Here is a 19,546-nt window from a genome sequence, read left to right on the forward strand (position 1 = left end):
GGTAGAAATATGACGTCAGATCTTAAGAGAAATTAATTGATATATTCAGCTGGACCAGAGCTATTTAATTGAACTTTAATTAGCTGCCTGCATACAAAAATAAATACAAATTTATTTATCGGTAAATTGTTTAATATTTATTGGTAAGAGTGACATTACTTGTTGCATTACAAATTTACAATACAGTGAGACAAACGAATGTACTTCGTGTGACTGCTAATTTTTTAACCATGCAGGATATTCTTCTGGACAATCCTATAAAAAAGCAGAATTTCACTTCAGTACCTACAAAACTTATTTTAACCTGTTTGAGTTGAGAACTAAAAGAAGTGTTTTCAACCTACAATGGAAATGAAAATTAAGTTGTGATATCTTTTGCGTTAACCGTATTGAAATATCACGTTCTTAACCGGATGCAATAATGAAAGGAAGATTGAAAGAACTTGAGGAACAAGAAACTTACATTTGACCAATAGTATAAAATAAAATTCTTACCATTTTAGATGGTCTCAAAGCAAGGTTTGCTTTTGCTAATTACACGGGCAAGACAAAAAGGAGAAGTCATAGGAATTACTGTACTAAATTGAAGAAAAAACATACACACATGACACTCAGAATAGCAGTACAGAAACAAAAACATAATTGCTACTGTATTATTAATGTTGCCATAATAAAGTGTCAAAGCTAGTGGGAATATAATTACTATTATTACTAGTGCTAATATTTTCCTGCAATAATATTCCACCGGCAGCCATTTGTTCTTCAAATGCAAAATCCTCTAAGCCTTGCAACCATTCCGGTGAATATAACCATCTTTCATCATAAACATAATTCGACTCGCTCCACTCGTAACTCGATCCTAAGCTCGGTAGCTCCAAGATCTCTTCTAGCTCCTCCGGCGACTCCTCCGTCGTCTCCGACGAAGTTATAGAAGGTGATGTTGGGTCTAGGTGTTCCATAGCAGCTGCCTTTGTGGCTGCTGCTTGAATGTCACGTGGAGAACACGTGACAGGCCGGGGGAAGTGGTGAGCAAGTTCAGGAAAGTTTAGTACAGCAGAGTTTCCTTTAATGGAAAGAGCTGCCACGTCGTGGGCCCGGGCTGCCATTTCCGGGTTTGTGAAAGTACCTAGCCAGATCCGGCTTTTTTTCTTGGGTTCTCGGATTTCGGAAACCCATCTGCCCCATGTTCGCATTCTTACTCCTGTGTAAGTAGGGTGCTTGCTTCCATTTGATGTGTTGCTTGTGTCCGTCGTTGCACGGGCTCTTTTGGTTTGTTTAGGGTTTGGATCTGTAGATTTCGATGATTTCCGTTTTGTTGTTGATGAAGAAGTAGATTGTGATGGAGAGGTAGAGGAAAATGAATTATTGTTTGATTCGATCTCCGAGTTTGTAGGCTCAGCCATGAGTCGGGATAATAACGGAACCAGAATTTTGAAAGTACTCACGGACTATCTTTAGTGATTACAAATGGGATTTTTAACAAAAGTGGAAAATTGGGGCAATGTGGAGTTAAATTAGTACTTGCAAGTTGTTTTGACAAAAAAGAGATAGAACAAAGGAGTGTGGTGAAATATATAATGTGAGGGTAATGAGTGAGTATGTAAGTTTGTGTTTGGAAATGATACAAAGTGACAAGGAGAAGATGATTAGATACTCAATTGACAAGTTTAGCTACATGTATAGTGTAGAAGTGTGTGTGGGCTATATATAGGAAATAGAAGAGAGGGGGGGGGGGGCTTAAGTGATGAATGAGAAAGATGGAGCACCAACTTAAAAGAACCACACGCAACCCACCCGGCATTTGACCCAAAAGTAATGCTGGGTCCATAGGGTACACAAATATACAACTACTGAATTAGCAGTAGTGAAAATCAGCGGCTCTGATGTATTCATAAAAAAGGAATGATTAAAAAGTACAAACAGGTACGGCAATCTCCTTTACACTATTACCATACCACAGTGGTAAAGATAACAGCTGTCACTAGTAAGAAAATGTAAAGTAGAATTTGTACATTTCGTATGGGACAAATATACACACAAAAATACAATCCAAGTTTTGTAGTAACTTGTCCTACTGGAAAGTAGTATACAGTCTTTTTGTGTAAAACTTTAATCAATCATTCGTTCCTGTCGACAATACTTGCATACTTACATACATGCACAATGACATAGTGGTACGTACATGATTACTGTTTGTAGCTAATAACCGTGTGCGTCAGAGGAAAAAACCTATGCAATTTTACTATTGTTGTTTTTTATTTTCAGTTTGTAGATGAGTGACACATAAATGTAAAACTTTCTAAATTCGTGAAAGTATTTACCTACCACCGATTGATTGTAATTTTTATCCGAGAAAAGAAATACTAGTTTAGTGCTCCGTGTTACTCATGGCAAATGTCCACTGTACTTTCCAATTTTTGTCCTCTCCATATTATCATTTTTTAATAATACATCTTATCTAATTTAAGCGAACCTAGACTAATATTGTTAACATAGCACATGTGTTGTGCAAAACATGTCTGTACATAACAGAACTAAATCATTCCGAAAATCATCAAAATAGTTGTATGATAATTTTACTGTATTTTGTAATTGTGTTTCATGAGTATGTAAAAATGGTAAGAGGATTAGACTAGATAATTTTTCTATGAACAACCATCAAACTAAAGAATAAATTCTGAAAAAAGATCAATCATAATCATGACTCAGAGAGAAATATAAAAGTTTGGATTTGAATAATGTTATTTTTTTAAAAATGTTCTAAGTCACATATTAAAAAGTATAGAGATGTATGTCGAGAAGTCAGAAATGACTTGTAGAGAAGTCCAAGGAGATATCGACAAGTCAATCTGCTTGTAGAGAAGTCAAGATATCGTCAAGTCAAAAAGTCCATGTAGAAAATTAGAGATACCGACAAGTCAAAATCTACTTATATAGAACTAAAGATATCGACAAGTCAAAATCTTCTTGTAGAGAACTAGAGATATCGACAAGTTAAAAAAGAACCAGAGATATCGACAAGTTAAAAAAGAACTAGAGATATCGACAAGTCATTCTACTTATAAAGAACTGGAGATCTCGACAAGTCATAATACTTATAGAGAAGTAGAGATATCGATAAGTCATTTCACATATCGATATGTGACTTCTAATACAGTAAATTAGATCTCGACAACAGCCTCAAAATTTAGAATACGGACAATTTTAAGATCCAAGATTATCAGTCAACAAACAATTCTATCACTGAATTGGAAAGTCTACAAATACAGCTTGTAGAATGCAAGATTAAGGGTCAAGATGAATTGGACAAAGGAGTGTGACAGACATGTTAGATTGTATAAAAATTTGCTACACTTAAAATGGAAATGGACAAATAAACTTTAGAATTTATGTTAGTACATTTTAGTCTATAAAACATGTTACGGGTCCTTTATTTAGGTGTAACGAAACAGATCTAAAAAATATTGTATTCTATCAAGAGAAGTAACTGAGTTTTTATTTTTAAGAACACGGATTTGTAACACAAAAAAAAATTGATTTAATATTAATCAAGTGAGTTTTTGATTAATTACTTGTATCTTTACATTCAGTCTTTTATGACTACAGATTCAACTCTAGCGATTAAGTTTCAAAAGCCAAAACACTTTCAAATAATCAAGAAAACACATACAACCAGTGTTGCACTTCATTCAAAATTTTCACCGTCATCAAACCCTACTTAAAACATAACATCCATTTGGAATCGAGTATAATCTAGGATTTTAAGATGGTAAGCCCCTAAAATTTCAAGCACAACTGATTGAATTATCAAAGTTCTTTATATATGAGTATCATCTCTTGGGACAATGCAGAGAGACCCACAAAATTTTATTTTAAAGTTTTCAATAGGATAGTACAATGGTTAAAAATATAAATTCAATTGTATAACTATGTAGTATTTAAATTTAAATTACAGTTATATAATTAGAATATATCAAGGGAAATGTTATTTTCGGAGTATTTTTTTTCTTTTCGAGGTAATGGAGCGTGAAATTATCAAATTACCCTTGTTTAATCTTTTAAGGGGAAGTTTATTGTGAATGACATGGGACATTTTGATATTTTCACTCAATTTTTGTTCTCGGAAATAAAAAACTTGCTCAGAAAATAATATTTTTATATCCCAAAAATGACAATGTATGCTTATTTATTTATCAAAATATTCCAATTTTTTAGATTTATATTTTGGAGGCTGGGCCAGGGCAAGTGAAATTTCATATGGACATTGAAATAGTTGCAGTTGAAAATCAATTAAGAAACTCATAAATGAGTTGGTTCCGTCAATATAAATGTAACATCACCTTCAATAATTCACCAATTACTCAGTGCACTTTCGTATAAATAAATTCCAGATAGTAAAATGGCTCTATTAACTCAGATCTTAAATAATTAAAAATTAGGGTTTAAGTTAAGACCTATATAAATACAATATATATATATACACATATATATAGGTGTATATATATAGGTATCATGAAGGGCTATCTTATATAAATTATTATTAAAAAAATATAAAATATAAATTTTGTTTCATTTTTATCATATATATTTACAAATTTTAATTATCAAGTTAAAAATTAAGTTACACAATTTTTTATTTAAAAGATCAAAGAAATTTAATAAAATAGTTTGAATTGGTTTGTAGTAAAATGACAGTATAATCAAACATATTCAAAAGTATTCCACTATAGAATTAAATTTATAACCAATTTTTTTTTAAAATTTTAATTGTTAAATATTTTATTATATTCAAATATAATTATTATTCTTGATTAGCATCGAATTTTATATTTTTTGAAATAAAATTTTATAATTTATGATGATATTATATATTTGAATAAATGGTTATCCACGATTCTCTATATAGAACGGCTCTCCCTCGGAGAATAACTTATATATATATAATAATAAAATTTTAATGTCACAATAGAAAATTTTTATAACTATCCTCTTGGTTTCGAATCCCACTGGAGGGGAATTTATGAGTCAGAGCCTATCGCTTAATGTGATTTATCTTGATTCACGTGATTTGCAGGTTATTGCGTGATTCTGTAGGTTTTACCTAGTACGCATCCGAAAGGTAGCGGCTGTGGGTTATCTAGATAAAAATAAATAAATATATATTACTCACCTCAAATTCACAATATTTAAATGTTAAATTAAAATTCTAATTGTGGAGATGTAAATATCTTGTAAAAATAAGTAAATATGCAAAATTTCAAATGTTATTTGAATTGGTCACTTTATAACAAAAAAAGTAATTGTTCAATCTTGTTAACATTATATAACAAAATAGAATTATTATAAAATCAATACTATACTACTTGGGATCTGCATGGAACTCTTTTTATAATTATAATTTACATTTGTACGTGTAAAACCTTCGATAAATGTGATTACATTAATATAAAAAAAAATTATTGTTACATTTAGAAACTCCACGCCCTAAATATAAACATATTTGAACAATTCAGGTTACAGTAAATATAATTAGTCTAATGTTTTAAATTCATTTTGGCTGTCATATGTTCTTCTTGTAAAATAACTTTTTGTTGTTCTAGTTGATCATATTTGGCTTAAAAAATGGCATCAAATAGTTTAAGTTTTACGATGGTATCGTACTAATCAATCAAAACTAAAGCTGTATATTAACAAATCACGATATTGTGTTATTACCAACTGGGGATTAATTATATATGCAAGATATTAGTAAATCATCAAATTGATTCTTAAACTCAATCACCACACTTTATCCCCTAATTGGTCACATGGACAATGTTTTTTTACATATGTAACAATTGGTGGCTTATTTAGCAATGCCCCGGTGGTATCTATTCAACATGTGCGTGTGTGATTGTGTTGGTATATAGTACAATTAATGTAAAAACATAACTCAATTATATTGTACATTACCCAGCATTTCTTAATGGGGTGGAAGCTCACTTGCACTTCTACGGGATGTCAATTGTCATTGTTTCAAAACTTATGGAAAATAAGGGTCACTTGTTCTGTTCGGGGGATATGGTGGTAGGATACTTGTTAAAAATAAGAATGCTGACCGTGTTTAAATAGTGAAACAATATTTTTAGGATTATAGCTAAGCGAGTTGAAAGAATTTGTAAATATGACATTTTGGTGAATAAGAAAAATAAAATATAAGGATATTTAATATTAACCAAATTACTTTTGTCGGGATATAATTTTCTCTTTCTCTTATAATCTAATTTTTGAAGTTAAATAATTTTATAAAGTATATGTGCCATGTGTGAATTCCACCAAACTACACGTTGTTCCACTTGTAATTAAAAGTATATATCTTTGTCATGGGGCAGGATCCGCCACCCAGTGTTCAAGAGGATCCGCTGCAAACCTTGACGCAAGTTTGAATAGTATTTAAATAGGCTTAAATTAAATATATTAAATAAACTTTATTTTCAATATTTAAGACAGATATAACTCGTTTTAAATATATTAAGTTCTTGCTAATTTTGTTTAAAGCATCACGTAAGTATGCAATTATTTACCAGTTACCTTTCATGGTTTGTTATGGCTACATACAAGTTGCCAAGGGTATAAATTTTAATCATAGGTCAATAATATGTTTCTAAATAAAAATTAGTAAATAAATGTTTTTCTTTTCATGTATGGTATAATTAAATCTGACTTCATTGTTCTTGTGGGAATGGCTACATACAAGTCGCCCAGGCTATAAATTTTAAACACGAATGTTTTCCGTTTAAAGATAAAAAATGAATGGATATTATTATGTCCAAAATTTGATATAAGAATTATTTGGATTAAATTTGGGTCAATTGAATGAAATTAGGTTAAAAGATACAATAATCCAAACAGTATATTCCTGAAAAGGAAAGGGCACGCCCTCTTTAAGTATGTCAGTTGAGTCCATAATTAGGCTCGCCTTAACAAATAAGCAGGATAACTTTAAGCACTACTAGAAAAAGGTCAACAAATATCAGTTCATTTTCTTCAAAACCAATGTCTATGTGGGTGTAGAAAAAAGTATATTTTTTCACATCGGTCCAAAATTGATGTGAAATATCACTACAGACATCAGTTCATTTGTTTTCACATCGACCCAGAATCGTTGCAAACTGTCACCCTAAACATTTGTTCCTTATTCACAACTGATGTCTAATATGTACATAGACATCATTTTTAGACGGTGTCTACTTAATATACATCATGTGTGAACTGATGTCTAACTACGTTGAAATCGATGTCTTCGTAGGTGCAGGGAATGCGCTTTTTACATCAGTTTGAAATCGATGTCTTCGTAGGTCTACTTAAAAATGCAAAAAATAGAAGCAACAAATGTTATCATATTTAATAATTCAAACATTAATTATCATTACCAAGCTAATTCAAAAAAATTTAGTATACAACAAGAAAATCACAAACATAATTTTCAAAACTACTACATTTTTATGCCTATTGTAGCTAGTATACTCGGAGCATCAAACAGGGACATCAATCTAACAAATTGCCATGGACCACCAGCACTATCTTTTGATTTCTCAGACACTACCTACAATATTTTTAAAATATCAATGTTAGGAGAAATTAGTTGTCAATCTCGAGAGATACAACTGAAAAATTAGATGAATATCAAACAGGGAGTGTAAAGAAAAAAATCACAGAGTGTGTCACGAGATTATGTCAACTGGAATATTGGAATCAAAAACTCTATCTTTGGCCTTTATTTCCTAAAAGAAAGATAAGAAGACTGCCATTAGAACTATGACTATATATCAATCAGGGCATATTAAATAAAACTGAGGAGCTAGGGATCAATGAAGTTAGTTTATAATGAACAACTGAAGCCAGAGGAATCCGTACTTCTTCTGTACTTCTTCATTCCTGTTAATTCTGGCAATTACAACAAAAAAGAAGAACCCTTGAAGAATGAGTCCATAAATAATCCCCACCCGCAGGTGATAAGTCGAATTTATATCCACTTAGAACGCTTCGTAAAAACTCGAATTGGTGATTTGTACTCAAGTTACTTGTATTTTTTATTTGTTTTTGTAATGTTTTACATTTTAAGTTATATTTGGAAGAAAAAATAAATTTTACATTGTTTATATGCTACAAGGGTGTTGGGATGGAGTCTCGGGAGTTAGCACGAAAGAAACCAGCAATTGAAGTCAAGGAAACAAGAAAAATCAGAATTTCCAGAAGATCAGGGCGGCCGCGCTAGTCTTGGGAGCGGCCGTGCCCATTTGTTAGAAAGCGAGCGCGCCTGCGGTGGTATGCGGGGCGGCCACGCTGGGTCGGGATTGCAGAATCCTAATTGGAATATAATAATGATTTTTCAGACTCCAGATCGTATTGGGCTTATATATAAAACCTTTTGAAGACGTTTTTGATAACAACGAGAAGAAGGAGAGAACAGTAAAAAGACCTAATAGCACAATACAATGAAGGAGATAAAGATCTTGTTTTTACTTGTAATTCTTTGCTTAAGTTGTAACGTTGGATGCTTATTTTCTTATTCGTTTTGAACCTTACACTCTTGTTAACGTACTTTTGATTATTATTTAGTTAATAAAGATCTAGTTTTTTATACCATGCTTTCATTGGAACCCATGGTGACGATGAGTTCGGTTATGAACTAATCGTTATCGTGGGGTTGTAACGGATTTACTTATGGATTTCTATAATTAATTTGTTTCAATATCTTGGTGTGTGGTGATTGATTGATATCCTAGTATTGGTTGTGCTTATTCGTCTTATGTGCGTAGCTAATATATAAGATAGCGTGTTAATCTCTATTGAAGCAAAAGTGAATATAGAGGTTTAGAACTTGCCATGCTAGCATAGGTTCATGTATCATTGCTATGCATGATTCATTGGTAATTTTAACCATCTTACTTGCCCTATGTATTCACGATAGATAACTTGTGCATTAAACCGTTATGTTTTCAAATTTTATAGATATATAGGGTCTAAGCATAATTGGTGTCTACTTATCTTTTATCTCTTTTGTGGATGTCTAGTAGTAGGGTATTAGTACAATGAAAGTTGGCGTTTACTAGTTCTGTATTATCTTATTAGTAGTCATCACCATTGCATGCTAAGGTTAAGAACAATGACTTTGAATGAAGTATTTAATGAAGTTAGAATCCCATGTTTGTCTCATATAGTTAATTCAATTACTTTTATTCTTAGTTAATTGCATGTTAGTTTAATCTTAGTTATAAACATCTCAACTTGTTATTATCTTAGCATTGAGCGATAGCCATACCATTGTTGCATAGGTGCATAATCTTAAATTAACTAAAAAGAATCTATGTGGGTACAAATCTGATTTATATCTTATACTACTTCCGAACGCGTATACTTGCATGTAATTTTAGCGCATGTTTTCGCCTTGACAAGTTTTTGACGCCGCTACCGGGGACTCGGTGTTTAATTTAGCTTATGTGCTTGACATCAGCGGTCGTTAAAATTCACTGACTCGGATATCTTACTTACAAGGGTATTAGTTGTGTTTCAGGTACTCCAGAGAGCGTGTATGCGATCACGTTCTCAATTTCGTGAGGAAAAAGAAGTTCTTGAAGAAGAAGTCTTTGTTGAGGAAAAAGTTGAAGAAGAAGTTTTTGTTGTAATGGGAGAACCAGCAGTGAATTCAAAAGCTTTGATGGATTTTTCTCAACCGAAGATTAATGATATTCAATCTAGCATTGTTAGACAAGCCATCACGGCTAATACTTTTGAAATCAAATCTAGCACGATTCAGATGGTGCAGAATTCAGTCCAGTTTGGGGGTTCTCCAACGGAAGATCCTAACATGCATATTAGAGATTTTATCAAGGTCTGCGACACTTTTAAATTCAACAATGTTTCTAAAGATGCTGTTAAGCTGAGGCTTTTCCCATTTTCTCTGAGGGATAAAGCTAAGTGCTGGTTGCATTCTCTACCAGCAAGTTCTATCACTACTTGGGAAGATCTTTCTCATAAGTTTCTTACTAAATTATTCCCTATGGCAAAGACAACTGCAATCGGTAACGCTCTTACTCAATTTGCGCACCAATCGGGAGAGTCTTTATGTGAAGCTTGGGAGCATTATAAGGAGATGCTTGGGAAGTGTCCTCATCATGGGATGTCTGACTGGATGATTATCAACTGCTTTTATCATGGTTTGGGAGCACAGTCTAGACCCATGCTCGATGCAGCATCAGGTGGAGCCTTATGGGCTAAGACCTACGATGAAACTTGTGAGTTGATTGAACTGATGGCTGCTAATGAATACCAGAACCCAACTCAGAGACTACCTCAAGGCAAGGTAGCAGGAATTCTGGAGGTGGATACAACTACTTCTTTAGCTGCTCAGCTTAAGGCTTTAACGATGAAGGTGGATTCGTTGGCTAATTATGGGGTTAATCAGATCACAAGTGTTTGTGAGCTTTGTGCAGATGCGCATGAAACTGAGCAGTGTATTATTTCTAGTGAATTAGCTCAGTTTATAAGCAACTTTCAGAGGTCGCAGCAACCAGTTCCAGCAACTTATCATCCCAACAACCGCAATCCCAACAACCGCAATCATCCTAACTTCATATGGAGCAACAATCAGAATGCGGTGTAACAGCCTTATCAGCACTATGCAGCAAAGCAATTCAACTTTCCTGGTTTTCGACAACCGCAATATGCACCAAGACAACAACTCCAACTTCAACCACTACCGCATGGAAGTACAAGTCAATCTAATGAAAAATCTGAATTGGGGGAGTTGAGGCTCATGTGCAAGAGTCAAGCGATTTCTATCAAGACTATAGAGAATCAAATTGGGAAGTTTATCAATGCTTTGTTGGATCGACAACCTGGTACACTCCCTAGTGACACAGAAGTTCCAGGAAAGAGGGAAGCAAAAGAGCAGGTTAAGGCAATTACATTGAGGTTTGGGAAGCTTGCAAGCCCCGAAAAATCTCAAGTTTCAGAAAATGAAGTTGTGGCTGAAGAAGAGGTGCTAAAGGATGTCGAGGTGGAACTAAGGAAGAAAGTGTTAGTCCCTTAATAATGTAGTAAGAATTACAGAAGGGAGGTTGAATGGAATTCTTGAACCTTTTTCTCGAAATAAAAATATTCAACTCGAATATAGATATAATGTTTTGGTTAGCACAATACGGAATAGAAACTTAATTGAATCAAAACTTAAGTAATTAAAAACAAGAGTCTTTAAAAACTTTCTGGTGGATTTAAACAATTCCACCAGAGATATATATTATATATCGGGAGGACTTTGTGTGCAAGAATGCTCACAGCTGCTTACAAATTGAACTGCTGAGAATACAGGGAAATGCTAAGTATTTTGCTTACAAAGATTTCTCTATTTTTGTGTTTCTCAACACCTTTCTATTTGCTACATTCTTGGTTTATATATTACCAAAATTACAAAGTCAAAAAGACTGAATAAATATAAAAACTATCAGTCTTAAGCTTTGCTGCTTTCCGTCCTCTGTTACCCAGTTAATGGGCTTCCACAGTAGATTTGTATACATCTCGACGGCTGTGCTCAGCTTTCACTGTTCAACTGTTGTTTGAATTCTTTATATGATCTTCCGTTGGATTTTATGAACATCTGTTGGATATATGATCATCCGTCGACTTTCTGAACATCCGTTGATGGCTTCATTGATCATCCGTCGACTGCTATGCTAAACATCCGTTGATAGTCATTTGATCATCCGTCGATGGCTTTGTTAATCATCTGTCGGTAGCTATTTTGGCACTTGACTTCATTTCACTTATGCAGAATTATAAGACATCATTTATATACAATTAATCAACCTACTCTGCATATCTAGTTAAAGTCAACATAACTTATAGGCTACTACAAAATCTATACAAAGATGTATACAGAACTGTGCTACGGACTTATTATTACATAAGCTACTCACTCGATGGATAATAAGTTAACATCCGTCGGGACTATAATGAGTTATCCGCCGGGACTATAATTCTTATCCGTCGAGTGCTACATTATTTCACTAAGTAAAATTCACTTAGATATTTTGTTTATGAAATCATCAAGTACACAACATATGCACAACAATCTCCCCCAATTTATGTCTACTGGAATTATAGCCATAAATTAAGAGATACTTGATGATAACAAAACATCCTAAACATACAGCTTTAAAGATAAGTAGATAATACTGAAAGTGCTTCAAATAATCAAAATGTACAAGGTTTGGCTCACAGTCATTTTCAAGATGCTCCTCTAGCCTGAGCAGATTTTTCTAGTTTCTTGAAGATCTGGATCTTCTTCCAAGTTTTCTGTTGTTTTCATCAATCTGATTTTGGAGCTGCCTGTGGAATTCCAGTTCATCAGATTCTGAGAGATCTAGCTTTTCTTGCATTTCCAAGAGAGTCTCATTGCTAGAGATACTCAATTGGTCTTCTAATCTGAAGAATCTTCTCACACCCTTGTCATCTATGAACTCCATCAGCCAGTAGGGCCTTAGATGCACTCTTCTCCCTGTGTATGGAATGATTAGAGTCTTTGGGAGTGCATCTTTAGCTCTAATACTCCTTAGTTCTTCAATCTTCTTCAATACTAGTCTTCTTGCAGTTACATTGAACCCAAAGTTCTTCTTGAAGGATGAATACACTTTAATCAGTACAGCTTGGCTCTCTTGAAGAATCCTGTGAAGTGGCCACTGAATCTCCCTTCCTCCTTTGTACTTGAACACTAACCTTTCAGGTAGGTTCCTATATGCATCAATTCCCCTCACTTCATCCAGTTCATCCAGATAAAGATTTAGATCTGAAAATTCTTTGATGTCACACAAGTACAAGTAGTCTCCCCTGTTGACTTTGGATTGAGCTTTAACTACTGATTTGGATTTGAGAGGTGACAACTTCACTTTCTTGACTGCCCTTGACTTTGTCCTTTTTGGCTTGCTCAGGATTGGTAAGCTGAAGTTAGGAATTGGTATGTTATCCCACTCTATTGGCTCATCCTTTGGCACAATAGGTTCACCATGAATATTCCTGTAGGGATCCACCACCCTTATGTCTTCAAATACCACATAGGGCTTTGATGCTTGAGTTGTAGCTGGTGTGGGTTCCTTAGGAAATTGATCTTCCAATTCCTTGTCAACAATATCCAGTTTCCTTTTGTTCTTCTAGCCAATTCTTTCTTCCTTGGGGATTTCTTCTGTTCTTCAATTTTCTTCTTTGATTCAGCAGTTTCAGATGGTTGAGAGGGAATTTGTTGAGATGAATTCACAGCCTGTAGCTTGGCCAAGATAGCAATCTGCTCTTTCTTTTGTTTAGTCTTCTTTGCATCTGGAGCAGCTTGCTTCTTTTCCTGCTTCAATCTGCCTTTTTCTTCTCTCTTTGCTTGAGCAAATTGTGGATGTCCAGCTATCACACAAATTTCCTTTCCATTTCTGAATATCTTAGTAATTCTCTTTTTTGAAGCTGAATCAGCTGGATCTTTATAGAAGACAATTGACCTTGACAGAAGCTTCTTCTCATCAGGCTTGGGTGTCTCATAAACTGTGTCCAAGGGGTTCTTCAAAGATGATTTTGGATAATTTGCCCTTGGTTTTAGAATTATTTCAACCTTTGGAGACTAGATGCAGGAAGATTGTCCTTTTTCCAGATAATTCATGCTCATCTCATTTACACTTATTTGCTTGACTTGAGAGTGATGGATGGCTGATTTAACTGGCTCCTTGACAAGCTCAAACTTTCTCTGTATCTCCTCATCAATCATCTCCCAGTTGATCAAACTCAACTTTCCTTTTTCAGCAACTTTCAAGTTTGCTGCTGCTGCTTGAATTAGATCTATACCATCTGCAACTGGTGGCTTGGAGACAGTAATTGAAGGTACAATTACTTTTCTAATTTGTACTTGAAGTTTCTCCCCCTCACTTGGTCCTTTCTCCCCCTTACTTGATTCTCTCTCCCCCTTTTTGTTATCATCAAGTTGAGGAGTTAGGCCTTGTGCTTTAGCCAGTTGCATGAGAAGATTTGTCCGAGTCTGTTGATTTTGAAGAAGGATAGCCACTGAATTCTCAATAACTTGAACTCTGTCTTCCAGCTTGGCCAGCTTCTTTTCAGAATCTGATTCTCTCCTCAATCTTAGCAATAGATCTTGCATGGTATCATATGGCATGACTAAATCCAGCTTCTCAGAATTATAGGTCTTCAAGTTAGCTATATCCTTTTTGTGTTCATCCACACTCAGATTCTGTCTTAACTGCTGGATCTTCATGAGATGTAGAGAGTCTAGGTGAGCTTGAAGAATAGCCTTGGTACCAGCATCTGAAGTTTCCTGAAGGGCCTTTTGAATAGCCATAACTTGCTTAACCAAGGATACACCAAATTGTCCTGGTGTAGATTCCTTTGTCCATGCCCATTCAGGTAAATCTGAAACAGAACTTGGGCCTTCATCTCCCCCTAAGTTCATGCTTCCATCCAAAGAAACAGAGCCATCATCATTAGAATTTACTTCAAATTCTTCAGATGGCTCAACAGCTTGGGAAGGCATCCTATTGACAGCAGCTTTATCTCTTTGAAGAGATTCTGAGGTGTGTACTAAGTTCAAAGTCTGTTCTGCCTCCACATTTCCCTGAGCAGCCAACAATTGATAGGCTGACACATGATGAGTAAAAGTGTCAGCATCCAAGGAAATGTTATCAATTACAGCTTTGTAATATTGCTGGAATTGTCTTTCCTTTTCTGCATCATCCACAATCATTGAGTCACTAGCGATGGCTGGAACTACCCTTGTTTCTCCTGTACCTGCTTTTCTCTCAAAATCTCTCTTTTGTTGCATCAGGGTCTCACCCTGGCTCCCCACCCTCACACCCTCACCTTCACCTACTAAGGTGGGACTCCTCTCACTCACTTTTTCCAATCTTAAATAAATGGATTGCTGATTTTCACTTTTTTCCTCTCCTTTTACCTAAGAGCAACCCAGTCTCTCACTCAATACACTCTCCTCTCTCAGTCCTAAGAGTGACTGTACAACCACTAAGTCTTCTGCACTTGAAATAATTGAAGTTTGAAGTTGTGCAGAGATACTCGACGGATAAGTGATATTTTGTCGAGTGAGTGGTAATGCTATCCGACGGATAACTGCTGTTAAGCTTATCCGTCGGGATACAATCACTACTCGACGGATGAACAATATCCATCGAGAGAGTAGAAATGAATGAGGTGAGAAGAGAAACTATTGTTGACTCTGTGTTGATTAAAGATATTTGGGGCACAGATGTCACAATAGAATCTGAAAGAATTGGCAAGTGAGCCAACAAATCATCTAAAAGATGATGCTCACTTGCACTGGATTTTGGCTTCCCCAACAGAGTTAAAGAAGGGGAATCAGGAATTGAAGTGTTTATCATATCCACTTCCAGAGAGTTTGTTGGTGAGTAGGGTGTTTCAGATGCTTCTATTATTAGAGATTTTGGCTGTGACTCCACATTTATTGGAGCCACATCAAACTGAATTTGAGAGAGTGCATGGACTGTGTCTTTAACACCAGTTTGCACTGTGTGTGTGCCCTGTGCATCCCCAGAGGTTTTAGATTTCTTCTTTCTTGTGTAAGTTTGGGGTGAGCTTGTGTCCCTAACCCTTTTGGCCTGTGCTCTTGGCTGAGAGCTATATTCAATAATTGCATCCTTTGGGAGGATGTAGCTAGAAGTAAGTTTTTATCTTTTTTAAGCACTGCAGTTTGTTGGGAAACTGCAGTGTGGCTAGGCTTGGATTCACTCAACTCTCCAACCTTATTCTTGGGGTTTCTTTGATGTTCACCCCTTCCCTCACCTAACTTACCCTCCTTCACACTCCCCTCTTTGGGTTTGGTGGATTTTTCAACTGGTACCTTTTGAGAGATACCAGAGGGGGTTTTCTTTGATTTGGATTTAGAAATTGCAGTAGTTTTGGCAGCTTTGGTAGGAAACTGTTTGGTCATTGTCACAGTTGTCGTAGCTATCCCTGAACTCAAAGAAATAGAGGAAGTTGGAATAGTTGTAGGGATGGATGAACTTACCTCACTTACCCGAGTTGTCTGCATTATAGGAAAGTAGAACATTGGCACATCCCTGTGATGGTTGGCTCTGTTCAAATATGCATTGAGTCTTCTCTCTTGAACCCAACAAGCCAGTTTGTTGTTTGGGTTCTCAAGCACAATTTCTTGACATAGATGGTTAGCCAATAACATGAAAAATCTAGCATAATACACATTCTTTCCTCTTTAATCTAACTCACCTAGTTTAAAACCTAACTCAATCAAGACAAGGTCACTGAAATTGTAAAATTTATCTGTGACTAGCATGTATAGCATGTTAAGCATGGAAATGTTTACAGAATCAAAATTACTGACTTTTCCAGAGAAAACCTTAGTAACTACATCACACATGAAGCTCCACTCCTTCCTAAGACCCATTCTTCTAATATCACTCAGTTTAGAAGAAGGAAGTGCATAATGCATGGAATTAAGCATATTGATAATATCAGTGTCAGTGTGTGGTGAAGTAACATTATTATCAGGAATTTTGAAACATGCTTTTATCACATCACTATTGATACAAAATTCATTACCTTTGATGGTTAGAGTGATGGTCTTGTTAGTAGAGTTGTAGATTGCAATGGTCCACATCTCTTCAACAACTTCACAGAAGATTGTGGGTGATTCCAGCATGGCGTAATTTAGTTTGCAGTTCTTCACAAAGTCCATCATTTTGTGATAGTCCTCTGATTGCTGAATACCCTTATTGACCAAAGCAGTGAAGTTGTTCTTCTCATAAATGAACCCAGTTTGAGACATAATCTTTACTACAGGTGCCATTGTTAGAGAATGAAAGCTTGAAGAGAGAAAGAGAAGATTTGCTTGAGAGAGAATGAAATAAAAGCAGTTGAATTCGAGTATGATAAAAGAAAGTAATTGGAATGAAATAGGCTTTTATACTATCTCAAAAATAACTGACAAAAATAAAAAAGAAAAGTAAATTAACCAATAGAAATTGCCTAAAATAGCCGTTTAAAAATAAACTGTAAAAATTCTACCCATTATCCGTCGTGTAATGCTTACAAACTGTAAGTATATTTGATGGATAATGTTCAGGGAATTAACGGCTGGGATTTAGACAATTCGACGGATGAGGATAAACTGATATTCATCGAGTCATAAAGTATTCCAGAAAAGTAATTGACTTTTATTAGCAAATAGTATATCGACGGATGACTAAACTCGATGGATAAGGATCATCCGTCGAGATGCAAATTTTGACTTAGCCAAAATCTCATCCAAGACTTAAAATTCAACTAAATTTCTGGCTACATTACAACTTGCAGAATAACTCAGATAAATTTAAGCGTAATTAAACATACCTAACTCACTTACCAACCTTGAAAAGGTGGATTCATCCAGTGGTTTGGTAAAGATATCTAGAAGTTGCTTCTCACTTGGAACAAAATGTAATTCCACAGTACCATTCATCACATGTTCCCTTATGAAATGGTACTTGATGTCTATATGCTTTGTCATAGAATGTTGCACTGGATTTTCAGTGATGGCAATTACACTTGTGTTATCACAGAAAATAGGAATCCTTTCAACTTGCAAACCATAGTCTAACAATTGATTTTTCATCCATAAAATCTGTGCACAGCAACTGCCAGCAGCAATATATTCAGCTTCAGCTGTAGAAGTAGAAACTGAATTTTGCTTTTTACTGAACCAGGACACAAGCTTGTTTCCTAGAAATTGACAGGTTCCTGTTGTGCTCTTTCTGTCAATTTTACAACCTGCATAATCTGTATCTGAATAACCAGTTAGATCAAAACCAGAATCTCTAGGGTACCAAATGCTAAGTTTTGGTGTTCCCTTGAGATATCTGAAAATTCTCTTAATAGCTGTCAAGTGAGATTCTCTAGGATCAGCCTGAAATCTAGCACACAAACATGTAGCAAACATTATATCTGGCCTACTAGCTGTTAAGTACAGAAGTGAGCCAACCATGCCTCTATAACTTGAAATATCCACAGACTTTTCAGTAGTGTTTAATTCAAGCATAGTTGCAGTGGCCATAGGAGTTTTTGCAGATGTGCAATCCATTAGATCAAACTTCTTTAAAAGATCAAAAATATATTTAGTTTGACTAATGAATATTCCATCACTAACTTGCTTAACTTGTAAACCGAGAAAGTAAGTCAGTTCTCCCATCATACTCATTTCATACTTACTTTGCATCAATTTGGCAAACTTTTTGCAAAGTTTCTCATCTGTAGAGCCAAAAATAATATCATCTACATAAATTTGAACAAGTATGCTAGAGCCATTAACATTTCTGAAAAATAAAGTTTTATCTACAGTACCTCTTGTGAAGTGATTTTCCAAAAGGAACTTTGATAAAGTAACATGCCAGGCTCTAGGCGCTTGCTTCAGTCCATAAAGTGCTTTCAGAAGATAATAGATATATTCTGGAAACTTTGGATCTTCAAAACCAGGAAGTTGATTGACATATACTTCTTCTTCCAAATCTCCATTCAGAAAGGCACTTTTGACATCCATTTGATAGACCTTGAAATTGGCATGGGCTGCATAGGCTAAGAAGATTCTGATGGCTTCAAGTCTTGCAATAGGAGCAAATGTTTCATCAAAATCTATTCCCTCTTGCTAACAATAGCCCTTAGCAACCAATATAGCTTTGTTCCTGATTACTATGCCATTTTCATCCATCTTGTTTCTGAATACCCACTTGGTGTCTATTGGATTCTTTCCTTTAGGCTTGGGTACCAGCTTCCATACTTTATTCCTTTCAAATTGGTTTAGCTCCTCCTGCATAGCTAAAATCCAATCAGGGTCTAACATAGCTTCTTCTACCTTCTTTGGTTCTTCCTTTGATAGAAAGCTGCTGTATAGACATTCTTCCTGAGTTACTCTTCTTGTTTGAACTCTAGAAGACACATCACCAATGATAAGCTCAAAGGGGTGATCTTTTGTCCATTTCCTTTGCTGAGGTAGATTAGCTCTAGATAAAGATGCCTCATGATTATCTTGATGTGTGATTGAGTTTTGATTGCTAGAAACTCACCCTGAATTTATGGATCTTTGATTTGAGAAGGGAGAATTTTCTGTAGGTGATCTGTCTTGACCTCCTGCTCCCTTTGATAACCCGACGGATGGTGAATTTTGATTATCGACGGATGAGGCAGGTTATCTTCCAACGGATAACACAGATTGCCTTCCGACGGATGAAGCATTATGCAACTCGACGGATGTTGAGTTTTGTGCTTCATTGGTGGTAGATTTTTCTGCATTATCCTTAGACACTGTTTCTTGATCACTCTCATCATCACTTTCATCACTAACCATCTCAACATTGTCAAATTTGAGGCTCTCATGGTGATCTCCATCTTTCAGTCCTTCAATCTTTTTATCATCAAACACAACATGTATAGATTCCACAACAATGTTGGTTCTTAGATTGTAGACTCTATATGCTTTACCAACATCATATCCAACAAA

The 19,546-nt window shown here is 35.2% G+C and overlaps 1 protein-coding gene across 1 annotated transcript; it reads right to left on the reverse strand.

The window, feature by feature from the left end:
* Nucleotides 1-550: 550 nt before the first annotated feature.
* LOC141693824 (ethylene-responsive transcription factor TINY-like) lies at nucleotides 551-1,685 on the reverse strand. Its single transcript, XM_074498992.1, has one exon. It carries the CDS (start codon nucleotides 1,401-1,403, stop codon nucleotides 657-659), a length of 747 nt encoding a protein of 248 aa, XP_074355093.1. The 5' UTR covers nucleotides 1,404-1,685; the 3' UTR covers nucleotides 551-656.
* Nucleotides 1,686-19,546: the final 17,861 nt, after the last annotated feature.

The sequence above is a fragment of the Apium graveolens genome, chromosome 10, assembly GCF_009905375.1.
Source record: "Apium graveolens cultivar Ventura chromosome 10, ASM990537v1, whole genome shotgun sequence".
Lineage (NCBI taxonomy): Eukaryota > Viridiplantae > Streptophyta > Magnoliopsida > Apiales > Apiaceae > Apium > Apium graveolens.